The sequence below is a fragment of the Pseudopodoces humilis genome, chromosome 3 (genome assembly GCF_049639895.1).
Source record: "Pseudopodoces humilis isolate 2021_Gansu_Grassland_sample_001 chromosome 3, ASM4963989v1, whole genome shotgun sequence".
Lineage (NCBI taxonomy): Eukaryota > Metazoa > Chordata > Aves > Passeriformes > Paridae > Pseudopodoces > Pseudopodoces humilis.
Genome location: NC_142202.1, coordinates 51,197,818 through 51,224,963, shown reverse-complemented (window position 1 = coordinate 51,224,963; position 27,146 = coordinate 51,197,818). Strand labels below are relative to the sequence as shown.

Genomic DNA, 27,146 nt, shown 5'->3' with positions numbered 1-27,146 from the left:
TGTCAAAATGTACAAATAGAAGTTAATCTTATCCGTCCTGACTCTACAAAATTATAGAGAATATATTTATAAAAGAGGATGTGGACATTGTTATGAATAAACTGTAAATAAATATTACAGCAAGACCAGATGAATTTACAGTTAAATATTGTAGGATCCAAAAGGAATTTTAATTTCAGTAAGAGACTTATTTGATAGTCTCACGCAAGCAAGAGACATTCTTTTCTTTTGGAAGAAACAAGGATGGTTTTAAAATCTATTGAGAAGTGGTATTCAATCAGCTGCTCAGGCAGGTAAATATAAAAAGATCACTCTGCCTTTGATATATTCTGTAAAGGAATGCCTCTCTGAAAACTACCAAACATGTAAGTCTGGCAGGGCAAGGGTAGGGGGCCATCCCTCTTTTGAGATGCAGAGATGAAATCTCCTGTAGAAATGTACAAAATCATAAGGAATAAAGGTTGCTCTTTTGCAGTATCTTCCATTTGATTGTTTTAACTGAAACCATTTCATTTAAAGGCCTTCATTTGACTGCTTGCTCTTTTCAATCAGTTGAAGTATTTTGGTGAAAGAGAAAAAGATTCAGATTTTAAAATATGGACAGCTTTTACAAGGAGCCTGATAGACATATACAAATTAAATGTTTAAAGGAGAGACTGAGGAAAACTGTTTTCCTCAGTGAACAATATGGAAAGGACACTATTCATCCTGCACTGAGGAGGTTTAGAGACAGTAGATGTCTTCAGCTGGGATCCCATACATATTTCAGTGCTGACACAACACACTAGGGAGGCTGCTGAGAAAGAAATTATTATTTTCCCTTCTAGGATATGCCTGCACACTCACTTTGGTGAGTAACCGCATTGCTTTAGATCCACTGTTCGCATGACAAATGCTCCTTGCAAAGGAACTCTCCTTGTACAGAAGGAAAAGAACAAAACCCCATTGTTGTTACTGTCTGCCACCTGGCTCTGTGTGTAAAGGATTTTTACATCCACCATGGAAAACCTCATAGCCTTAAATGTAGGATGCCTTTTTGATAGAGAAACAATCCCAACAGGACTGGTAGAACTGGTAGGTTCTTTGAAATATAGATGCCATTTCATAGAAGGTAAAAACAGCACATGACAAAACTGATGTTTTTCAAAATTGCAAAAATGTAAGGTTGGAAGGAGGTTGTAAAGTGTAACACAGAACATACATGCAGACATTTACAAAAGTATGGGTACAATGTCTGTAAAATGTCTGTATTCCTACTAAAATGTTACTTTTATACAAAGAAAATACATTCACTTTTAGAAAAGCAGAAAAGGAACTTCTTTCATTTGTAATTGTTAACATTGTTCTCAAAATCTTCTGTCTGGAATAAAGTACCTTATGTCCAAAGGTATCTTCTTTTTGAAAAAAATCAGGCAGTAACAACAAACCAGTTCTAAAGCCTGAGACAGCAAATATTTTTAAACATCTCCTGTTCATTTCTAGACCTAATCTACTTGTTTTTACAGTAAAGAATCAGGACAGAACAAGTTCCCTGAACTCCTGATGAGCTGCAAGTAAAGGAATATATTGACAGAGATTGTAAAACCTGTTCCACAGCATTATGCATGCAGAAGAATTTAGAAAGGCAATGGCAAATAACCTCAGGGCCATTTTTCTAAACTTGGAGAACCAGATGCAAAATGGAAACTGAACCTGAATACACACTTTATAAGGCTGAAAGTTAATGAAAGGTGTTTTAATAAAAAAAAATAATAATCTGAGCATATATCTTGCTTTAGTGTAAATAAGGTGGTACATGAGACCCACTAACTGTAATAAGAACATCAAAAGCAGGTAGACTGTAGGCATGGCAGACCCCCATCACCAGATGAACACCAGACCCTCCATCTGTTTATGAGTTGCGTTTATTTTTATAAATGAGTTTCAACATGTGTAACAGCTAGTTCTCAGAAACTGATAGTAAGTTCACAGCTGATAAATGACACTGAAACCAGTTTTAAGTGGTATTGCCCTTAAATTAATAATTTTTGTTTTGTTTTTTAGTACTAATGAACATACATACTTCTGCTCACATATCAAATTGTAGAAGCGTGTCTTTTCTAAGAATAATGTATTAATGATGTATAATTTAGGTCTGATTATAAGGGTTATGGGAGCAAAATAACCTTGCACTTCAATCCCCTTGGGTTACTGGACTTGGCCTTCCTGTGACAATGATTATTTTCTCTAACTTCCTTAAAAGGATGAATCATTTTGTATCACTGTATGTAATCTAACAGCTCCTTCACGGACAATGATATACAGTAAAATTAGGTATCACATGGGGAATAGTTTAGCTCTTAGCTATTCAGAACTCTGAATCCTAAGAAGGTACATTAAAAAGAGAAAAATAGGTACAATTCCTAAAAATCCAGGACAAAAAGGTCCTTTTCTTGTTCTGTTTATAACATAAATCAAGATACCTGAAACAAGTGTTTAATGTACCGAAGGCTGAATCTATTGTACCAAAAGTGTATCACCAATGATACATTTTGGTGGGTATTTCACTATAAACCTTCTCTGTGTATCTGAGCTCTGGGAAATGCTGTGATACAAACATTTCCAAACCAGAAGGCCTAAAAGGCTTAATTGTTTGTACTGACAAGCGCAAGTACACAGAAGTTACTTCTTACTAACACTCATGAATTCTATTTTCCTCAGTTCATCCCGTAGCAAACAGCATATTCTCCAAATAAACAAAATTAATTGCCATTGAGAAGCCACTGAAAAGATTTATTTTTTTATCTCAATAGATACTATGTATGGCATTATGGGCACTGGTAAAGTTCTGAACAGAAAATCCCTCCTCAGGCTGGAGGTTTTCAGGGGTTGATCATGGGAGAGAAGGAAGATCCCATAGTCAAAGACAGAAACCTTGTTCTAGGACTCTTTGAGGCAAAGATGCAGTGTCCACATGTAGATCTTTGGAAGCAGAAATTAATTTGCTACACATCATGTCATTTTTATTATTTCTGCCCAGTCTTTGAACTGGCACAAAGCAAGTAGGTAAGTTTATGGTACAGGGGTTGGAAAGGAGGCCCAACAACCTGATTCCCTAACTATCTACCTGAACAGCTTCAGAGAGGTGCTGTACCACAGGGAAAAGCACTCATCTCTCCAGTAAGCAATGACATGACATTTTCACATGACATATATTAGGTTTAGTGAAATGTACACTTATTGGACATCTTTCAGGACTGTTTGACACTTGGATATGTAGGACTAGTCCCTGCTAGGGAATTTCCTCCTTGTTTTAATCTTAGTGTCTTGTACAAACTGCTGCAGCCAAAGGATCTCCATTAATGTAAAAAAAGAGCTCTTCACACAAAGATGCAAATAATAAAATAGCAACTAAATTAAAATAATAAAATGTCCAGATTACTCACTCAAAAAGAGATGTCCAGATTGCTCTTACACATAAACCTCAAAATAATTTTGACAATATAAGTATTTTGGGGTCCTTACACGAACTTATAGCTAAAGATATGTACATATATTAATGTTTCAAACTCCAGTGCCTGAACTAGCACACAATCACTGAAAGAAGCAAAGGCACTTGGAATCCAAACACTTACTGATAAGTGATTTTAAAACCTCTTCTACAAATGTCTCTGTATGACTAATAGAATGATGATATGCAATTTAGCCATGGAGGGCAATCATTTCACTTGCAGAGATACTGATGTGACAATAGCTCCAAGTTAGGGGCCTATGATGCTAAATTTGCCTTATCTAAGTCTATAAAATCATAATAATTAGATACAATATTTTTTAAAAGTTATTTCTGTAATATAGGCTGTTTTGATGAATTTTAACTGAGAATGTGATTGATCTGTGTGGTTTAATCATTAGTGTCATCGGAGTTGCAAAAGTTTGTTAATGGTACATTTCTGGGAAGAACCTTTTGTCTGTTATTTTAACTATTAAGCTAACGTATCTGTGGTTTTCGGAAACTTTAGTTAGCAGCAAAAGGATACACTGTGTATTTCAAATAGCAAGAAAGATGAAAGTCTAAGTTCAAAATGTAACTATTTTAAGAGGCAGAAAGGGTGAGGTGCTTAAGAGAAGTAGAGCAGTCGGCAACAGCAATCCGGAGAGAGAAACGCTGGAAGAGTTGTGATGGAAGGTGAAGTGGAAAAAGAAAAGAAACATAAATTAAGATCGAAATATATGGAGTAGTGGACTGCCAACTCAGCAGGATTTAAATCAGACGAGGTAGTCAAAAGGTCAGGCAGGATACCATGGCATTTGTTACACGCCCTCCAGAACTCCAGAAACCGAAGTAGTTCAGAGGCAGTTTTGTTTAGTGTACTGCAGGAAAAGAATAGATCTACCTGGGGACCTAATTGCATCCTTCCAGCATCTGAAGGGAGCTTACAAGAAAGATGGAGAGTGACTATTTATGTGGGTATATAGTGACAGGACAAGGGGGAATGGCTTCAAGGTGAAAGACAGTAGGTTTAGGTAAAATATAAGGAAGAAATTCTTTACTGTGGGGGTGGTGAGGCCCTGGAACAGAAAAGGTGGTGGGACACTTTTCGCTCAGAAAAGGTGTGGATGCCCCATCCATGGAAATGGTCAAGGCCAGGTTGGATGGGGCTTTGAGCAACCTGGTTTAGTGGAGAATGTCTCTGTTCATAGCAGAAGGGGTAGAACTACATGATCTTTAATGTTTCTTCCAACCCAAACCATTGTACAGATCTATGTATGTGCATTTCCCAAGGAAATACACAGAAGCTTGGAAAACACAGCCAAGAGAGACACATGGAGCAAGAGCTGTTGATGTGGAGATGGGTGAGCTCTTGCCTATTCTTCCTTACAAGGCTGATGTATGGAGCTATTATCCAGGGCACTTACTGTGTGCTATGTGGTGTTGATGCACACAGTAGTGATGGTGGAAAGAGGAAGCATACAGAGCAGCACGACCGCTTATAGCTGTGCCTATATGGCATAAAGGCCATCCTTCACCAGTTATCAGCAGGACCTGCACTGGGGATGATGCCAAGTGCCCCAAGCCCCACAGAAGTGATTATTCCCCTGTACTCAGCACTGGTGATGCTGTACTTCAAGTCCTGTGTCCAACTTCTGGGTCCTTCAATTCAGGACAGACATTGAGGTGCTGGAGCAAGTCCAGAGATGGGCATGAGGAGCAGCTGAGGCACCTGGGAGTATTTAGCCTGGAGGAGGCTTAGGGGAGAACTTATCACTGTCTACAACTCCCTGAAAGAAGGGTGTAGGCAGGTGCAGGTCGTCTCTTCTCCCAGGCAACCAGCGAAAGGACAAGAGGACATTGTTTCAAGCTGCACCAGTGAAGGTTCAGGATGGACATTAGGAGGAATTTCTTTGCAGGAAGGGTGATCAGACATTGGGATGGGCTGCCGGTGGAGGTGGTGGCATCACTGTCTCTGGAGATATGTAATGCTCAGTGCTGTGCTCTAGTTGACACGGTGGTGTTCAGTCATGGGTTGGACCCGGTGGTCTCAGAGATCTTTTCCAACCTAATTGTTTCTGTGATTCTGCGACGGCAGGCTCGCGAAGCCGCTCGGCACTGCCTCGGCCTCTCACACGACCCGCTAAGCCAGGACGGTCGGGCGTCCTGTGATTTACTGGGGGCCTGTGCAGTCCGGGCCGAGCCAGAGAGCGAGACGCCCCCGCACCGGGGTCCGAGCGCCCGCGCCCCGCGGAGCTCTGCCTGCGGGGCCGCCGCCCTCCCCGCGCCGCCACACCCACAGGGGGCGCTGCAGCACGGGGCCGGGGCCGGGGCCCGCGGACTACTACTACTGCCGCCGCCGCCCCCCCGCCCCCAGGGCGCCGCAGATGGTGCCGGCACCGCAGGGCGGGGCGGGGGCGGAGAGGGGCGCCGCTGGGCCCTCTCCCCGCTAGCCCCGCCCCTAGGCCCGGCGCTTCCGCCGCCGCCGCCGGCGCGGAGGGGGCGGGCGGGCTGCCCGCGGCGCTGGGCGCTCCCCACGCCTCCCTTTCCGGGCGGCGGCGCGCGCCGGCGCGGGGGAGGCGCGCAGGCGCGCGGCCGCGTGGGCGGGCGGCGGGGGGAAGGTGCGAGCAGCCGCCCGCGCGCGGCCGCCGGCGGCGCGTGTGTCCCGTGTGTGCCCCCCCAGCGCCGCCGCCCCCCCGCCTCCCCCCGGCCCCGCCGCCGGATGCGGGTGATCCGCGGCGCTAAAAGATGGAGGGGGTGACGCTGAGCGAGGCGGAGCAGCGCTACTACTGCGACCTCTTCTCCTACTGCGACACCGAGAGCACCAAGAAGGTGGCGTCCAACGGGCGCGTCCTGGAGCTCTTCCGCGCCGCGCAGCTGCCCAACGACGTGGTCATGCAGGTACGGCCGCCGCCACGGGGCCCCCGGGGGTCGGCGGGCCCGGGCACCGCCCCGCCGTGCCGAGATGGCCCCGGCCTGGCCCTTCCCCTTCGCCCGGCCCGCGCCCCCTGCCCGCCCCGCAGCCCTTGGGCGGGGGTCGTCCCGCCCGCGGGCACTCGGGGATCGCTGAATCTTTGGGGTTGGAAGGGACCTGTGGAGATCATCTCGCACAACCCCGTGCCGAGGCAGGGTCACCTAGAGCAGGTGACACAGGAACGCGTCGAGGTGGGGATTGAATGTCTCCAGAGAGAGACTCCACGACCTCCCTGGGCAGCCTGTGCCACTCCTCTGGCACCCTCAGTGTAAGGAAGCTCTTACTCATGTTGAGGTGAAACTTACTGTGATTTAGTTTATGGACATTGCTCCTCATCCTGTCACTGGGCACCACTGAAAAGAGTCTGGCACCATCCCCTTTGAGATATTTATGTGCATTGATGGGATCCTCTCTCAGTCTTCTCTAGACTAATTGGACCCAGCTCTGTCAGTCTGTCCTGATCAGAGAGCTCCGGACCCCTGATCGCCTTTGTGTCCCTCTGCTGGACCCTCTCTGTTAACTCCTTGTCATTCTTGTACTGAGGAGCCCAGGACTGGACACAGTAGGACGGAGCTGTTGTCTGACCGGCCACCTGAGCCCCTCCGGCTGCAAGGAAAGGGCAGGGGGCACAACGAGTTGTTCACCGTGCACCCTGTGCCAGCCCCCCTTCTCTTATGCACCTCCGACTGCAGGGCTGGGAAGGGGCTGGATGTGTCTCTGCTGGCAGCATCCAGCAACTGGTAAGAAATTATTCCGTGCCGACAGGGGCCATCCACAGCGTGAGAACCCCGGAGTGTTTTTGGGGGATGAGTGAGATTGTCCCTGCGATCTGTTGATGAAGAGCAGCACAGAAGGAAATTTGGTTTTGTGTCCTTGGGAGCTACTGGCACTCGTCTGCCTAAGCCATGCAGTCTTTTTTGGACATCACTTACCAGCAGGAATTAACCTACCTGTAGTTAGCCAAATGTTTCTAACAAGGAAAAGTGTGGTATTAAGAGCGATGCTGGCCCATACTTGTAGTATGTGTGCACGCAATTTTAGCACTTCCTCGACCAGGTTACCTCTAAAACACGGAGCAGTATGGCAGAGCTACCTGCATAGGAAAGGGAAAGTCTGCTTTGGTGTGCGTGTGTGATTATTTGAGGAATGTATTCCCAGTGAACCATTCTTACAAGCAGCTATTTGTAATAATTTGCTGCTTCTGCAGTTCCCTCTGTCATTGTTCAGTGCTTTAAAGTTTACGTAGTCTTTTAAGCTGCTGTGGCTAAAGCTGTATTTAGAAAGCTGTGCCGCCTTTTATGCGGTTTCATCTTCAGCCTGGTGAGATAAGCAGGCCTTTTAACAAAGTATTAAACTTACTGTTACTAGAAACACGAATTGCAGGATACTGAAATTCAGTGCCAGGAGAGCACTTACTGACTAGGGCTACTGTTGGTGTGTTTTGGGCCTCCCAGCTTGATTAGTTGAAAAGAGTTTAAGACACAACGAAGTGGAAGAGAGCTGAATAAGAAATGGTTCTTCCTGGTAAAACCAGTAATCTCTTACTTGATGACTTGCTAGACTAGACATAATGGTAGGAGAGTCTTCATGCTCAGTATTATGGGTAAGGTTTCTCAAGGGCCACCCACTGCTGCTTTTTGTGTGCAGCCAACCAGTTTGAGAAAAATCATCCCAGGGAAAGTGGATGCTTACATCTTCGCTCTATTTAGAAATTTCTTTTACATAAAACTTGTCTGAATCAGTGTATGGTAAGCTAGTGCTAGAGATTTTATTTTATGCAGGAATTTAGTGCAAGAACTTGGAAAGACCTGAAATCTTGAAAACTAGTGTCCAGAGATGATATCCTTATCTTTTGCAGAGGAGGTCAGATATTTTCCTGCAAAGTAGACTGCATCTGAAGAAGAGAGACTACTCGGGTGTCATTCCATGGGTCCTAAATAAATTAACTCAAGAAGCAGACCTGGCTTATCACTGTAGTGATCTCAAGGAGAGCTTTGCAGTTAAAATGGCAAACAAGATATTAGATTGCCCGAGGAATGAGACTGTAAATAGTCCAAAGAAAGTTGAAATGCCCTTAGCAGTTTGGACCCCTTAGGAGTGTCTTGTGCAATCACAGTTGGTCACCTGTGAAGTACCTTGTACTTCAAAAAGAATTTAGTTGTCTAGTTATTTTGTGTTCTTAAGGTATGGCTCTACCCCAGGTTAACACAGACATGGATTTATTGTTTTGGGGTTCTTCAAAGGGAAATTGAATTTAATGCTTTGGAAGCTGAGACTGTGAAACTTAAACTTCAAGATGAAATAGCTTAAGAAATAAAGAAACCCTGTGAAGGAGATGGAATTTTCTTTTGACCACATGGGTGCTGTGTTTGTACCTGTTCTTTTGAAGCACCTGATGCTTGTGGGGAAGTGAACTTGATTCAGTTACCCAATCCTTACATAATCCTGGAATGCAAGTGTAGTACTGGTCACATGAATGCTAAGTACATTTGTAGGTGTGCAAAACATAGCGTAAAACTGTTGGTCTTCAAGCTCAAGGGGACCAAGTAGTCCCAAGGAACTACTTTGGAGATTTTCCTTTTCAATATTACAGGTTGGTAGGTACCTTTGAATAGTTCGTAACTGATTCCATTGGAAATGAAAATGTCTGACAGTTGCATTCTTAGACTCATAACTTGTTTTACTTGCAAGTCTGTTGTCTAAAGGCTGGGTATATCTGCAGTCTTTTTTGCAAACAGTTGCGTCCTTGTAAGAGATCTGTCTCACAGGAGCAAAAGTTAATATGTGTGTCTCATTGTTCCTTATAAATTTCATTTCTCCCTCTGAGGGACACTGTCAGCTGCCTATTTAGTGGGGATAAATGAACATATAGAAGACTGAAACAGTTATGGGTGTTGTATACCAAGCTACAGTGTCCTGAAAAAGCTAGATGTCTATTTTGTACACATTTACAAAAGGGCAGCTTTATTATCAGAATAAAAATACCATGCCAAAGATGCATGTGTCAGAATGTCAGTCTCTGTTAACCCACATTTCTTCTTTTTTGTGTACATCCCTGAAATGAGCATTAAGGTAGAAGACTTGCATAAAAGAGTGAATAAAAGTATGTGTGTTGGGGTAAGAAGTCCAGCTACTGCACAGCAGTTATGAGTCTTCAGATCACTCTCAGGGTGTGGTTTCACACTGCAGCTGACAAAAATCTAATGGTGAGTTGGCGGTGAAGAAGGTGCTCCTGTCTTCCCTCAGCCACGTGTTCCTTCTTGCAGAGACACTCGTGCCTGTCCAATGCTGTTTTACGCTGGCATCAGGGGCTGTGTAAGCAGAAAATTTATCACAGCTTTTTGTTGGTTATAACTCCTTATCAGGTGACAGTGGGGTTGAATGAATGTCAGTGCTAGCACAAGAAAGTAGGCAGGAAAACCCTTTGACAGAGGGGAAGTAGAGAACTTTCTTTGTTCTAGAGCAATTGGATATTTTAGTTGAGACCTGGCGTGGGGTTTGTGTTAGCTTAAACCACTGGAAGATGGAACTGGCTCTGACTTTCCTTTGAACAGACAGTGAGCTGGTCCATGGAGCTTGTTCAGCCAAAAGTTAGAAGATTTTGTCAAATGTAATTCTCACTCGCCTCAGCTTGTGGCTCAGTTGCATGTGCATTGGTGTGTGTGCAAGCAGTGTGACGCAACAACATGAGTGATTCTGAGGAGCTGTCATCCACCATATTTATGCATTTCAGGAGCTTCTCTTTGCTGGAGTTCCAGCCTGGTCCTGTGCTCTGAATGTTAGCTGAGATCCATTATGTGCCGTCCTAGGGTGTATCTTCTAGGTTAGCTTGATACAGAAGAAACGTAGTTGCCTGTTCTGGAGTGGCTGCACGGAGGAGTGTGCTCAGGGAAATTGCCTTCAAAGGCATGTTTCACATCTGACCTGAAACGCTCATGTATGTATGCTAAAAAAGTCAGGTTTTGGTGTCTCTGCAGTGGTGGGGAAATTACTTGTAAAAGGTACAGTTAGCCAAAATTTATATTGTGAAACTCATAACTTGTGGATGGAATGAATATAGTAGCTGTTCCATTTGTTTGATTTGTAGAATTCTTACTTAGGTGAGTTAATCATAGAATGTTTTCTGAATTTGTACTCTTGATTATGAATCACAGAAACTTCACCAGACAAGAAGCAAGTCACTGGTGCATATGTTACTCATCTGAAATGAATGAGTCAAAGCATTTTGATTTTAAATACAACATTACTATAAAACTATAAATATGTAGGCATGTATTGTCTCTAAAATGAATGAACTGTCATCTTCAGTGCTGCCATTGTACAGCAGTGTTACCTGACTTCTAATTTAGTGTTAAAAGTCTTTGACAGAAAAATCGAACAATTATGCCCAGTTACTTCAATTACAGCAGCCTTCCATTAGTCCAGTAAAAACCTAGTGAAAAGCTGGTTTTGGCTCTTGTTAGCTACTTCAAGCTTTTTATTTATTTTTTAAGGAGTCTTTACAGACGAATTAGTTTTGCTTGTTCTTGTTTCATTGATGGAAAAAATTATGCTGTGGTTGTCTACCTCAACTCTCTTTCAGAGTTTGCTGCACTCACATCAGAAGTTGTAAGAAAGAGCGTACCTATGATGCAGTTGCTTCACTGAGAAGTCCACACTGAGATGCTGGCATGTGCTGCCTTCTGTTGTTCTTGGGGTGGTAGTTTTTGGCAGATAGAGGGAACAGAAGATGCAGTGGTGGTTCTCTCAAATGCCAGAACTCATCTGCTGACAGGCAGCGCAATGATAAATAGAATTACAATCTATAGGCAGAACATGGCAAAATGAAATTGCAGATTCTTGATTTAAAACGTTGACTTCTTTGTTGGAAAATTAATGTAGAGAGGAAGGGATCTAAGAAAATAACAGCTTGTTCACAATTATTGTGTTGTTGCAGTTACTGTTTCAGTGACTTTTTCTACTGAAAGACTACCTGTTTGTCCAATCAGTAGAATCTACTAAATGCCAACTTTGAATGGAAGCTGAGCCAGGGTGTGCTTTGCTTAGGATTGCCTGTGTGGTGGAGACATGCAGAAGACTCAAACTCGTTTTGGTTAATTTGCTGGATTTACTATTCTTTCAGAACTGATGGGGTAAGAAATTAGAATTCCTTATACATGGCAAATTTCATGCCTTCCTTTCAGTCATACGAATTTGGACTTTTAGATCTTTAAAAAATGTGTGCTGTGTAAAAAGCTTTTTTCTCTAATATTGACCTATAACTAGTCTGTAACAATCCCAAATGAAAAAAAATATCACTTTATTTAATCCAACTCTTATATTTGGGTGGGGTTTTTTGTTTGTTTTTTTGAAATTATTATTATTTAAAATCTTACATTAAAATGTAACATAGAAAAGATTTTAAAATTAGTTTAGATTTCTTCTCAGGCAATATTTGCAACAGGTCGTTATCTAGGTATTCTTCCGGTGTAGATGTCTCTAACTATAGCAATTTTCTTTCTAATCTGTAGTATTTTTTCAGTCTGAGCACCATAAAATTTATGAATCTGTAGATTTACATTTATAATGTTACCTAATTTATATATAATTTTTACATGTTTATATATTTTCATATAAAAGATGTTTGCACACATATATTATGCTGTATCCCAGTTCTCATTTAGTAAACAGGAGTTGTTAAAAACCTGTTGTAAGTGCCTGGATCTGCAGTTAAAAATATCTGATTTGTGAATCACCTATTTTTTCCCACTAAATGTCACTGTAATGGTGTATTCTTCTTTCAGCTGAGCAGTAGGTTAGCTTTGATTCCCTGTATTTATGAGGTACATAAGAGTGTACTTTCTGTTAGTGCCAGGAATGGCTTTTAATCTGTTGTTTATCCTGTGAATTATGCTTTAAGTTTCTGCAGAATTCTGGTAAAAATGTTTATTTAAGTGATGTTACTTTCACAGAGACTATAATGGGCTGAAAATTAATTTCTTTTTACAATTAATTGTTGGAGTGGTCTCATATGTCAGCAGCATTTAGGAAGAGAACAGTCACTGTTTTTTGAAACAAAAGACAGGAAGTTAATGGCAAAACTTTAGGACTTTAGATGAAGTCTATTAGACTTATATATGTTTTCAGTGGATTTATTGGTGTAATTGGTTTTGAGCCTTTGAAATTGGTATTTGTACTGTACAGTCACTTACATAGCAAATAATTCTTTCATAATTCCGTATGCCAACATAGCACTCAGATAATTTCAAGTATCACAGCTCAGCTTAGTTTGAAAACAGTTTATTCTTTTCTTTTTAAACATGCTGTCAGATGACAGCAGGGGTGATTAATATCCTTTCTGACATGACTGGATAGAATTCTAGAATCGGAAATTTCAGGGCCTTTGGCAAATGCAGCTGTCTTTGAATCATTGGCTGTACAAAATTATGGATTGTAAATTTGATGTTTTACCGGTAAAAGCAATTTCTTTTGTGTTAGAAATTTTAAGTACTTCACTGACTGTGAAAAATGGCAAACATGCCTTCATCTTAGTCTAATCTTCAGTAAATGTTACTGCAGATACTGTGAAATTACAGGACTTTGCTGGCAGTCTCTACGACTTTTCAATTGTATTTACTAGCTTTCAAAATAATAGTCCTTGCAGACAAGTTTCCTACCTATGCAGTCATAAATATTTACTGGTTTAGATTAGTCCTTCTTGTAGAATTCCTAGATGTCAATTTGGAGTTCTGCTGTTCATTTAAATGAGTTTGAAGTCAGAAGTGAGTGTGAGAGAAATATGTTTACAATCAGATTTTTCTCACTGGAGTTCCAATAACAATTAATGTAAGAATATATTTCCCTCTTATTCTCTTTCCTTTAGCATTTTTGTTCAGCATAAGGTTATTCTCAAGCCAGCAATGTCATTCTTTCTAAATTAATGTACCAAGTTGGTGATCATGACTTCCTTGTTTTTCCACCCAGGGTTAAGAAGAGTGAAATTATCCCTACACTTGTTATACAAAAAATACAATATAACTTAGGCATGTCTGACTGTGTATAGGAACTGTGTTTTGAGAGGTTAAAAGACTTGGAAAAGATGACAGTCTGACCTGAATTTCTGGAATGATTGACTTCTGATGTCAAAAATGCTTCTGAAGTATAGTAACAGAGCAATGAGTAGGCTCAGTTTTGAATACATCTTTCAACTTCCATAATCCCAGAAAAGCATGACCAGGAATGAGCTGTGTAAAATTTAGCATTAGGTACTGACGTACTCCTACTGCAGACTAGTAGTTGGGAATTTTGTAGAGAAGTCTGTTGTTATTATTACAATAGTGTGGATGACTTGTTTTTTCTGATTTGAAGCATCTTAAATAATTTAAGACCTAATGTTAACAATGGAGTCTCAAGTGTAGCTCTGTAAATGTGCAGTATTTAGAACTTTAACCAAGGTTTGTTTAAACTTTGATAGACACATCGTTAGGGATTCTTGGCCTCAGTGGGAGAAGGAGAGCAGTGCAAAGCTAAGTAATTAATTAACAGTGCTCAGATTGATGCTCAGAGGAAAAAAGACAGGGATGGAAAAGAGTGTAAAGTAATGGACACAGTAGCTTCAGCTAAACTTACATGGATGTGCTCAGGAATAACAGGAACAGACCAGGACAATCCTATTTGTCCAGGCCACAGCATGACCATTAAAACTGGAATCAGAGAATGCCTTAATCTTTGTTTTACATTAGCAAAAAACCCAGAATCATGTGCTCGTTCTTTGGGATTTTTCTCTGCTAGTATTGTTCTGGCATAATAACGGAAGGTGATGTGTGGGGAAAATGTTAAAACTGAAAAAGAAAGAAAATAATTAATAGCAAAGAGTATCAGTCATTGGAATGCTTGAATTACAGAGAAGGTCTGAAAATAATGAAAATGTATAAATGATTCTCTCTTCAGCTTTTAGTATTAAAAAATACTAAAAATATACTCAATGCTGCATGGTAGGAGTATCCACAGAATATCTGTGAAGTATCTCTTCAGTGCCTGCTGAAGCTAGATGCTTTCTTGATAATTATATGCAAGTAATTCCATTCATTTGTTTATTCTAAGGGAGATAAATTCCATTTTGAAGATCAGTAGAGCTTCAGAAGCTATTTACTCACATAAACTTCAACCATAAGAACAAGCAAACAACATACAAAGTTAGGGCAAACTTGGTTAGTCGTCATAAGTATTCAGTTGGATTTTTAATTATTGCAAGGGTAAGACCAAGTGCCTCAAAAGATTACAGACGAAGAGTGTCATTCCATGTGTGCCAGATGGGGCCTGTTTGCCATTTCTGCTTCAGGCTTTGCTTGTCAAAAACATAAACTGCAAACCTTAAAACAAGTTCTAGCTATCTGATGTTGACAAGTGAGAGATGTATGCTACAAAATTCATTGTGGTTTGTTCATAAAAACTTGTACTTCTTCTGTTGTAAGTAAAGCCTGTGAGTAAATAACTTCTGAAGCTCTGCTGAGGTGTTTGTTGGTTGTACAGTAGACAGATTCAGTTTAATAAAAGGGAAAATAATTAACACAGTAACTTCTTGTTGGCTTGCTGAGTGGGGTAATCACATTGTGTGACCAGACAGATAAGCAGCAGTTACTGCTCAGGGATGGAGAGCTGCAGCTGAGAGCAGAGGAGGGAAGAGCTATTTAGCTTAAGCTAAATATGTAAAATTACATAGTAAGAGAACACAGGTATGTGGAATATTTCACTTTAAAAGAGCTTCTCTTTATGCATCAAAAATGAGAAATGGTTATTGTAGTTCCCCAGGCTGTCTCTTGCTGTTTGAGATTTTTTTTTTTTTTTTAATTTCCAGTTCTTCTGGCTGCTTTATTACCATTTCTGCTTGTAAAGTGTCTTTCTCATGAACACATACTATGGCAAAAAAACAGCAGTAGAGAAAGTCTTAATACAAGCAAAGAGCAACTCTGCCTTGAGGTCTTCTAGGTGTGACTTTTTACTTGGGAGGATGGTAGTTGCTTTCTAAGTGAGTGTTCATCTGGCTATCTGTATTTTCCTTTGTTGGTACTACTGAACATATTAGAAGGGTGTAAAATTCATTATTCTGCCCTGTTTTTGGGGGCATATGACAGTATTTTCTTTGAGTTGTAGTCAAGTAGGGCAATCCGTTACTCTAGATATTTGGAGAACTGGTCTCCCTAAGTCATGGTCTTGTAGTTGCATATAGGGTGCATTTGCCTCATCTTTGTGGGTTGATGCGTGGTGGTTGCCATCATCATACCAAATCAGAAGGGAATTGCTGACCTCTGGAGAGCCATGGAGCTCTGCATGAGAGGCTCTGCAAGTCAGATTCATGTGTAGAGCTTTTGTAAAAGCTGTTAGTAAGACTACAAACTTTACAAATGGAAAAATCAAAGAAGCTACTCTACTGCATTAGGAAGTGTCTTTAATATAGGAGTCTAATGCACTGTGAATCTGCATGCTACTAGGAACTGTTGCTAAACGCTTTTGGAATGGGTCAAGTTCTGGAATTACCTAAAGTATAACTGATTCAAAAAGCACCACCAGAAATAAAAGTTCTATGAGGTTTTTGTGTGTGTGTGTGGTGTTCTGTATATTCATTTGTGAAGAATTTATTATCTGTCATAAATCAGAGTTTTAAATTTCCAGTGCTTTTCACTACTTTTCTATTACAAAGTGAAAGCATGACTCCAAATCTGGCTACCCATACTCAGGGAGTGAGCATGCTTGTAAAACAGATCCCAGAGTACAGGGGCAGAATAATTCCTCTGAGCTTTAAAATACTGGGTCATTTTTTGAACAGCTAATTAGTTCTGATGTGATTAATTCTGAAATTTCATTTAACTGAAACAGATGTATGTTTGACCCTGAAATGACCTGTGGAATGGGAAATCTTAGAACTAAGTATCTATAGAGAATTAATTGTCCGAGCTGATGAGTAGCTTTTTCTTCCCGATGGCATTTTAGCGGGGTGCTTCCACTGTGGATCTGTGCAGTGTGAAAATCAAGGGCAGAGAAGTATTAGGAGAAGCTCAGACAATAAGAGACTCTAAATAGTTCACTCCCAGAGAGCATGTGTTGTCTTGGAAGTCCCTTCAGCACTATTGGTTTTATTTCAGAGCCTGTGTTCTGAAGCCAGGTTTGTGGAATTGACTGAGATACATCTTCGTGGAGCAATCAGTAAATGTATCAGTATGCAGCGGAGAACAGAAATGTCCTAAATATACTCTGTTCCTTGGAATTCTTAGTATCAACTGATTAACTGTATTTACTACAATGCCTAAATACCTAGTAAGATAAATGTATGTATTAGAGGTAATTTTATACTTGCTGTTCAGCAGCACATGAACATTTTTTGCTTCACACTGACTGAATATTAAATATAGCAGTATTCATTATCCTTCGTAGATGCATTTTGCAGATGATCTTTGGATAGGTGTAAGACTGTTTAAATGTTTGCAATGTGCTGAAATGTAGAATTCAGAGCAATACTTGGACTATTTCTTTTAGTGGCATTCTTTTTTTATCTGTCTACAATTGTTTTTTTTTATTTGTGTCCCACCTTGTGCCAAGCTTTGTGGAGCTGTGTGAAGAACTGGGTCAGAGACTTGACTTGGTTAAAAATAACTCATCAAAAGAAGGATCTTTGTCAGTTCTCTGTCTTGCTCCTATTGCACAGTGCAACAACTGTTGCATCTGTGAAGCTACCTGTCAAGGGACATTTTTGAAGAGAAGTTAAGATTCTACTAATATTAGCAGACTAATCAGTATTGCTTTGTCCAGTTGACAATAGGTGAGAGACTGTAGTTGGAAAACTGTGCCAGGCTGTGGTCAGCAATTAGTGAGGTAGATTGAGATAAATGAAGTCACAGGAATTGATCTAACAGCAGCTGCAGAATAATGTAATTAGAAGATAAACTGGGAGGAAAGAAATGTATTCAAGCTAGGAAGAAATGAGTGAAGGAGATTTTCATAGTTCTTAGGTGTGTAGGGGGATGGTGGAGGGTTTTCTGCTGCAATAGCAATGATTAGGAAACATTTTTTCAACTTGCGTTACACACACCTGAATCCCATTAGATATGTCTAATTTTGGCTGTAGCTGTGGTGAGTGTCGTTGCATGACTTCAGGAGAGTGTCGTTGCAGGACTGTTCTAGAACTCAATTTGAGGTTGCATTCCAGTAAGCTTTTAAATTGGAAAATGTTCTGTCATGTTTTCGGTTTGCAGAGAACTTTAGACTTCTCATCAATGAACTGCTGTGTATGAGATACAGAAATAATACTGTTAATATGATACATTTCAGAATTTTTAACTCTGAATTAAAATCAATCCACAGTTACATTTTTATTAACTAACAAAACTGAAGCAAGTTATTATATTGAAAATTTTATCTTTTTTATATCTTAAGTAAACAATTTTTTAATGTAATGCCTGTTTTTCATTTGAAGGTTATTGTTAATATGTACAGTGAAACTAAAAATAATTTTTTTTCTAAATTTTCTAAATACTGAAGCACAAGTATATTCATATGCTTTGGTTTAACTCAAGTTTGTGTCAAATATATCTTGTTAAATGAATGTGAAAACTTGTTTTGTATTTATGGTGCATGGTTTACATGGTATTGTTTGTGATCTTTGTTGAATTCAAACATAAGAGAAAACTTTGTTACTGTAAAGGTGATCACTCAAATAGGTTGTCTAGAGTGGGTTGTAGGGTTTTGCTACTTGGATATATATAGTCAAAATCCTAACTGGACACAGTCCAAAGCAACCTGCTGAGCCTGCTTTGAGCAGGGTGAGGTGAAGCAAATGATCTCCAGAAGGCCTTTCCAAGTTCAACTATTTTGTGATTCTGTGTAGGGTTTCTTTGTGTTGAACAATTTTCACGTTTATATTCTTGGTGTAAGACTTCTTTTTTTAATCAACAAGGTCCTAGTTTGGATGAAATGATACAAAAGATCCTTCTCTAAGTAGGTTCTCTCCCCCTCCTATTAGCACACAGCATGTATGTTGTAACTTCCAGCCTGCTGAAGTTGTCTTCAGGTCTTGCCTCTTGCCACCCTCTGGTATGGAACAGTAGGTACTTAAGTAACTCTCTTCAAGCAGATGAAATATTTTTATCTTTACTATGTAGGTGGCATGTATGTTGCTTCATTTATTGTTTTAGCCTTGAAGTCATCCCTGTTTAAATACTGTTGTACTTTTGCATGAATAATATTTACAGATAATGGGCTTCATTTTCCTTGTAGAAGAACCTGGGGGCAGGGAGACTCTGATATTCTGGAAGACTCTCCCAGGGAGATTTCCTGAGTTCTGGGAAGTGCGTTTCACTGCATTTGATAGAGAAATTATTTGTTCCACTTAATCTGGAATTTGTAAAGGTGCACAAACCTCTCCAAGTTCAAGAGCCTCTTATTTGAAACCTGTAAGTGTTGTAGAAGGTATCTGCTTGAAACAGTGCATTTTGACAACATAGTGCTTCCCAGCCATGTGTGGTTTCTGCCAACTCCTGGTATTTCTGATGCTGTTGTTACATCTTTGCAGTATGATGACTGAGCATGCAATTTAATAATTCACAGCTACTGCACCGAGGTGTGGTTTTGTGGGTTTTTTGTTTGTTTGGGTTGGGTTTTTTTGTTGTTGTTTTTTGTTGTTGTTGGTTTTTTTTTTTTGCATCAACAGCTTTCAACAGTTCTGGAGCTTCACAGAGTTGTTTGCCATACTCTAGTAAATTGCAGTAGTGTTACCTCAGGTTCTTCATATCTAAGGAGATTAAAACAATTGTGAAGCATTTTATCTTGAAGATGGCTCTGCATTCCTTGAAGAGTTTAGGGAAATTCCTTATCCTCTCTCTTCTTAAGGAGATGAAAGCCCTAAACTAAATCTCAGAGAAGCAATCCTTTGATTTTTTTTTATTATTCCCCTGTTCAGTATAGCTTATTGCCTGTTTCATGCTTAAATCTTGCTTCAGGGAATTTCCAGGTACACTGTTTTGAGTATGTTTGGTCATGATGTCACTCAGCAGAGAAGTTTTGACTAGATGTTTGCATCTAATGATTTTTACTCAACCTTCAGTCATGTTTCTTATGAGTTTATATTCTGTATTTGAAACAGAGGACTTTAGCTAGCTAGGAGTGGATTTGACACCCCTTGTTCAGCAGCAGCAGACCATTCTTTTTGGGGGAGGATTGGGTGGGGGTTTTGTTTTTGGTTTTCTTTGGGTTTTGTTGGTTTGGCTTGGGTTTGGTTTTTTTTGTTTGGTTTTGGTTTTGTTTTTGTATCCTTATCTTTTTGCTTTTCTTAATACTTGCATCTGGTGTATTTATATATATTTCCTTTGAATCCATGCTTGACTTTCCTTTCTCATACTTACCTGTCACAGTAGCTTAGTTATTAATTCAGTTTTTAAGGGAAGTTTTTTTTCTATCTGGCAGTACTGCCAAGCTCCAACAAAAGATAATTTGTAGTTCAGCACTGGCTTTGAAATTGCACAAAGCCATTACTGCCTAATGATTCCATAAGCTCAAAATGCCTCTATCATTGCTTCTTTTCATAAGACTCATGAGAGTCTGGTTAACTCATCTGTTGGTGCTAGGCCACTGAATCCACAAGCTTTTTCTATTTTGCTTGTAGTCAAGTATTTGGATGTTCCATCAATCTTCCAGCATACAGTACTTTAAAAAGAATTACTTTTGCTGTCACACTGGTTTTGATTCCCAGCTGTCTCTAGAATCTCCACTGCTTTAGCTCTGCTAGTTATTTAAACTCGGTGTATTTATTTTTGGCATTAGGTTGAGGTTGAGTAAAGGTTTAGATGTCGATGCCTCAGTTTTTATTTGAATTGTCATCTGTCAATTTACACTGTCATTTCTTTCCTGGTGGCACTTTTTGTAGTCCAACTGACCTGTTGAAATTAGTGTGTTGCATTCAACTAGACTGAATTATTTTTTTATTCAATGGATTTTGGAAAATGCCCTGTGATCCCCTGACTTCTCTCCAGACATCATGCTGCAGAAATACTACAGTGGGAAAATAGAAATAACCGAGGAGCTGCAGGACTACTGTGTGAAGTGTGATGCAGGCACAGACAACTGATCTAATGCAGTAGTTTTTGTCCAGCAGGATCTGAGCTGCACGTACAGCCCTAAACCTGCTGATCCTCTTGTGATTTATTTGTAACTGTTTGTCAACTTCCCGCAGCTTCCCATGATAGGTTTTACAGCAGCTTATTTTCATGAGGTTCCAGAATCCTGGTGCATGGCAAAGTGATAACTAAGTAGCTCTTTGTTGAACTGTATCTGGCTCAGTTGTAGTTGATAAACTCATCTGATTCATTGGATGGAGTTACTGAAGTCTGTTTTCTGATCCAGTGGTGCTGAAGGACACAGGCTAACAGCTTGTGCATCGACTGGCTCAGTTATTGTTATGTGAAAATATAGTTCACTTCTTCAGCTGGAACTTGACTGCAAGTAGGGCTCCTCTGCACTCTCAATTGTGTTCTCTGAAAGCTGTGAAACCTTTCAGGACAACTTTCTCTAAGTCCAGTAATAGTACATCCCAGTAGTTAGGAAAATGAGCAGATGTGACAAGAGACCAGGTTTGCCAAGAAGGGAACATAACTGAACTTAGGTGGGAGGGGTGAGGACAGAAATTAATGCCCATGGGTGTAAATTAGACTGAGATTCTCTGCACTGATGGTCTCTGCACTGATGGTCACAGGCAAAGTCTCATGGACTTTTGTGCCTGAGATGGAGAGAAACTAGTAGTATTAGAAAATTATATTTGGTCTCTAGAGAAATATTAAATCCATTGGATTAGATGGGATTCTTCTGAGCATACTGAGAGAGCTAGCTAATGTTGCAAGCCATCTTTCTCTTCAAAAAGTTGTGGAGATCAGGGTTGCATCTCAATGACTGGAGAAAAATGTTACAGTCATCTTCAGGAATGTAAAGGAAGATTTAATTGGGGAACTGCGTGCTGGTCAGCTGCAGTTTGGTCCCTGAGGAATTGTGAAGCCAGTCTGTTTAGATGTCTGTTTAGATGGTATATGAAGGTGAAAACAGTAATTAGGAATACCAAGAATACTTGTCCACCAGATTTTCTGGAACTGTTGTTGGGGAGACTGAAGCCATGATGCCGTCTACATTGACTATAACAAGTGTTTCACTGTGGTACTTCAGGGGCATCCTTGTGTCTCATTTAGAACATTGCAGTCTAGATGAGACTGCTCAGTAGATAAAAAGGCAGACTGGATCATTTGGCTTTGAGATCCTGATTTGGAATGTGTCATGCTTAGTATCTTATCAGTGACCTGGCACAAACTGGAATGCCCTTGAATAAGATTGCAGGTCATCATTGTGGAGCAGGATGCAGTCAGTATGTTTGAAAACACAGCATGCTACTCTGAAATATATGAAATATGTATAGCAGTTGTGTTTCAAATTTCTTTCTCTAAGTAACTGTGTTTCATTTCAGATTATGGAGCTCTGTGGTGCAACAAGACTTGGCTATTTTGGAAGAAGTCAATTTTACATTGCTTTGAAGCTTGTTGCTGTGGCCCAATCTGGTCTCCCTCTAAGAGTGGAAAGCTTAAATACAGGTAAATCACAGGATCAGGGGAGTGGGGATTGAGTTGCTGGTAGTTGGTTCACATATTCTTACAGAGTAACCTTGTAAATTAGTGTGATGTGTCTTTATACATGTTGCAAATTTAAAAAAGTGGAGAGACAGAGTGTTTTCTTACTGTGCAGTAAATATCAGTTGAAATTCTTCACTCATTGAAAAAATACTGCATTCACTCTGGGACGAATGAACAACTTGTACCTACTACGTAGGAACAAGTTGATTCTATAGATTACCGATGTGAGGAATTGTGTGCCATGTCCTCTGAGTAAAGTACTAAGAGGAGAATGTAAACTGGAAGAAGAAGAATGCAGCATTTGCAGGCTTTTGTAGCTGCTGGGTTTCCAAAGCCTTGATTATGACAAACAGAAGGTTATCTTTTCTAACATTACATTTCTTTGCACTTGGTTTGACAGTTTTTTCCCTTCTAAGAACATATATGAAGATTAGTTTAAGATTTTTTTCTGAGTGAAAAGCCTTCCCAGAACTCAGGTAAAAGATCTAAAAAGTCTGTTACCAGCCAAATCACCTGTTACCCTACTTTTTAAAGGTCAGCTGTGGTGTGGGTGGTGAAATAGGTGAAACAGGAGGAAGGCTTATTCCAGGAAGATGGTTTAGAGCCACAGGAAGAGCTTTGATGTGAGGCTCTCCTGTTGCCTTCTGAATGAGATAAGTAGCTCCATGTCCTTGTTGTTCTGTAAGATGAAAAGAGACTTAGGAAGATGAAGTTATGAGTTTTAAGGCACTTTAGCCCTTGCATTATAATACATAACTCACAAGTTAAAAATATCTTTAGAGCACAGTTTTGCCTTAGAGTGACTTTCCTAGTAGATTTCATGTCTGTAGAATACTGGTATGATTTTTATATGCTAGTAAATAAAAGAAGTCTTAGGAGGTTTTTGTATCTAAAGGATATAGATTAAACAGCAGTTAAGGAGATTGTTAAAAACAGTATGACTGAAGTGTTTGACAAAGCTATAAAAAAGAAAGGAATCACTGTGTATACATTCACAGTTGTGTTTATTCTAGGCTCATACAAACTGTTTATACTGCTTTCATGGGGTTTTGTAGCTTTTTGGAAAAGTGTATTGTATTAGTCAATGTTTTGCTAGTATTCAAGTTCCTTTCTGTTTATAAGCCACTGTGTGTTTATAAACCATTTCCCTAGTTTTCCTGATGTGTTCCCTAATCTAAAGCTTTAACAAGTTGCAGCAGAATGCCCTAAAATCAGAAGGCTGGAAGAAGAACTTCAACTCATAATACTGATAAAACTGGAACTTGATCAAACAATTACAGAATTTCTCATCAAATGCCTGTTGAAGAAGGGAAAGGCATTTTTCTTGCCTGTATGTAGGCATTTTACAGGGATTTTATAAGCTTGGTCTTATTTTAATGCAAGGTGCCTTAATCAGAAAGAGCTTTTCTATTTTTATAAAAAGGAGAAGTCACAATAATTTTGAAGGAAAGAAGTAAATGAAGGTACAGAGTTAACTTTAATTTCACATTGATAATTTCCTTGATTCATGACAATATTAGAAATACTTGTAATGATTTCTGAACTTCTAGGAATAATTTTCTGTAACTGGTTCCAAGCCTACAAAATACACCAAGTACGATAGAGAGAACATTTATTTTTACCCTAACTGTTTTTAGCTATGGTCTGTTGCCTTGGTTGCAGTGGTTCCAGTCCTGTCTATGAATTTCCTGCTTCTAGAATGATTCAAGTGTTGTTGTAACAGCTAACTCAACAACTAAAATGCAGGAGGCTGATAAAATGATTCTGAGCTTTGCAAACTTAGTTCTACCCACATTACATCTCCAAGATGTTTTGAAGATGAACTGTTAGAGACTTCCAAAAACTAAGCTCTATATTCTTTCTCTCTTCAGACATTTTAAATTAGTTAAAGCTTATATTTTTGGACATCTACTTTTTAGCTCTCCGTTTTATGCATGTTTCATTGATTTTCTTAATTCATTTATCTTACGAATTTCTTTCACCTTCCTACTTGTTCCTTTTGCTTTTTGGTGTGTGTTTTGTCAGTAGACAAGAAATCTGCTTTATCTGAATTGCTGAGTGGAAACTTAGTCAAATTTTGAATCCTAAGTCTGACATAAGTGTGGTCCACCTGATTCTGAAGTGCTCTTTGGATTACTCAGATGGGCAGTATAATAAGAATACTGGCATTAGTTATTATACTACAAGCCTCCAAAGCTGTTGTTCCTTTGTCCCAGAAAATTTTCCTTCCAGGAAGCTGAAAATTGAGACATGAATGAGCGGTGTCTATTTCAAAGCAATATATATTTTTTAAGTATGGAATGCAGGTTTTGGTGGAAATAAATATTAGGAAGGATGTGGGCATAAAAAGTACAGAGAACTCTTTAATATATTCAATATCAAGAGTTAGTTCCATTCATGACAACTCTCACATTTATAATTGAGGGATTTCCGAATGGTTACAAATATTATAGTGTTGAAATGAGATTTTTCTGCTGTTACTGGAAAAAGTCAGAGAGGAGAGAGGTAAAAATAGAAGGTTAGTCATGTAGGAAGTTAGAAACAAACCTATATTTATCTAGTCTTGCTTTTAAAGAAGACAGTAGGGTATTTTGTGTTTCTTTTGAGTCCTCTATTATTTTGTGACTCGTGCTGGCACAGCCGATTGCACAGACTTCCCCTGTGTCAGTTGGATCATCTGGTGTCTGTATTTTCCTGGTTTTGCAGACATACACATTTTTGCTTGTACGCAATGGCTTTTTCACTTTTTGCCTGGCTGTGGTTTGCTGTTTAGTTATGTTACTTTCCTGCTGCAGCATGGGGTACTATTCTCATGCAATAAACAGTATGCAATTTCATCTCGTATTTTAATATAGTTGTAGTACCACTGACTCATTCTCAGTACCAGGAGTAATTTATGTAAGCAGTCAGCAAGAGAAATTAAATTTGAGCCATGCTTGTAATTTTGTGTTGGAGACATAATTTCCAAGTAAGCTGTATAGCACATTCACAATTTGTTTATTCACAGTGGAGCATGAAGAAGATTGCAGTTGGGAGAAAAATGGTAGAAACCTTGCAGTGGGAAGTTGAAGGTTTACATAGTCTCATTTCTGTGTTGGGCTACTCTGAACCACTGTACATAAAGCTAATGGGCTTCCTAGCATTTTGTAGAAACTTTGCATTTCAGTTGTTCATATCAAAGTGAGGTGACATTAAAATATTTGCAATTGTATTTCTAATATTCCCAGTTAGCTAATTCAGCTTTTGTTGTAGAAGAGTATGCATAGGTGTGTTTAAGCAACAGTCACGCTCTGTGTTATTACTAGATTATATTATCTGTTGTAAATATGAACATGACATTATCTCACCAAAAGATGATGCTGAATATTCTGCAGTATTTTAGCATTTGTTTTGCTGGTGAACCATTCTATATGAATATTCTTTTTACGTGCTAGAAATGGTAGATAAATTTTGAAAATCGTGCTTCAGTAATGAAATGACAAAACTAACAAAAAATAAGCTAAATCCAGGTTATCTGGTTGCTGCTGCATTTGATGCACTGTTGTGGTGCAGAGCTGTAATGGAGCAATGTGAAGCCATCTTGGTGTACTAAAGTCAGAACTTGGGTAGCAGAATCTAGTGCAGAATAGGTATTTGCTTTTTCCAGCTGCCAGGTGTTGGCTTGACTATTGCAGAAGTCTCAGTGTGTAAGGAATTGAGTCACATGTGAAATTTTAGCTTCGAAATAGAATAGTGTTCTTATTTTTAATTATCATACTTATGCATAGTAAATGTCCTGCTTTATTTTTTTAACAGTAAAGGACCTCCCTCTTCCCAGATTTGTTGTGTCAAAAAATGAACAAGAGTCAAGACACACAGCCTTGTATTCTTCAGATGCTGAAAACCCAGCTTCATATTCAGGTGTGATTCCTCCTCCTCCACCTGGCAGGATACAAGGCAAAAAAGGCTCTGTGAGCCATGATGCAGTTCAGCAGCGTACATCAACTGATCAACAGGTAAATTAACTTAAAAGATTAAATGGAATTCTTAATCACTACTTTGCTGTGTGGATGTCAGTTTGATAGAGCTTCTAAGCTAGTTTACTTTCAATATAGTGTCTTTAAAAAATTATACTGATATATATTATACACAAAGACCATATCTGCCTCTGAAATACTTGCATGTAGAAGACATTTTTTTATGAAGTCTTAAAATCTGTGTTTAAAATATTGGCAGTAATGGACGAAGAATTGAGACTGAAAAGAAATTCAGTATGTAAATTAGGATGGCAAATATATAGTTGTAGTCACTATGGTATTAATAGCTCATTTATTAAATAGTTCCTATCAGTTTCCTGGTCATTGAAACAGCGGTACTGAGTGCCATGGAAGACTGAATTTCTAGTCCTTCAACATGCTCCAATATGTGTGAATCTGAAATACTGCATTTAGAAAAAATTCTGTAAATTTTCACCATTGCTTTTCTCTGCCTTACATTTTGTTGTTCAGTGGTTTAACTCTTAAGGAGACAATGACAACCAGAAAAACAGACTGAAGTTTTCAAATAGCTTTTTCTTATGTTTTAATAATGAGAAACTGTTTACTTTTTTGTTCACTGGTTCTTTCATCTTCAGTGACAAGATGTCTGAATTAATGAAAACTGTAAAGACTAACAACTCTGTGCCTTCTCATGCATAACTCCTTGGCTTTACAGTCTTGATGCCTTTTTTCTGTGGGGAAATCCTTTCTGATTGTCTTCTCTACAAACAAGAGCTGAGTACAAATGCTGAATTTTGCTGGATATATGTATTGAATGACCTGTTTTCTTCCCCATGGCATGCTTTTTTTCTGGGCTTATTTTGTAAAGAGTTGAGGAACTTGCAAATGCCCCATAGTCACTGTGGGAATCAAGAAATCACTCATAAACATTTATTAGTCTCTATAGAAATAGCCCAGACTGATCCAATATAAAGAAAAAGTAAATTAGTCGAGGAAATTCATAATCAGTGTTTGGCTGCCACTTCCTTTCTTCCAAAGGGAAGATGGGGAATATAATGATAAAAGAGCTAGTATTAGGTCTCAAGATA

General features: G+C 39.4%; 1 protein-coding gene across 5 annotated transcripts in view; it reads left to right on the top strand.

Annotated features, from left to right (window-relative positions):
- Positions 1-6,160: 6,160 nt before the first annotated feature.
- REPS1 (RALBP1 associated Eps domain containing 1) overlaps positions 6,161-27,146 on the top strand; it is a 63,875-nt gene continuing 42,889 nt past the window's right edge. For 2 of the 5 annotated variants that reach the window (XM_005518456.3, XM_014263448.2), the window contains exons 1-3: positions 6,163-6,370; positions 21,919-22,042; positions 25,877-26,076. In XM_005518456.3, coding sequence (XP_005518513.1) covers positions 6,218-6,370; positions 21,919-22,042; positions 25,877-26,076 — 477 coding nt within the window. In that variant the 5' untranslated portion in view covers positions 6,163-6,217. Of the gene's footprint in view, positions 6,371-21,918; positions 22,043-25,876; positions 26,077-27,146 lie in introns of all 5 variants that reach the window. The other 3 variants (XM_005518457.3, XM_005518455.3, XM_014263450.2) reach the window with 2 other exon arrangements.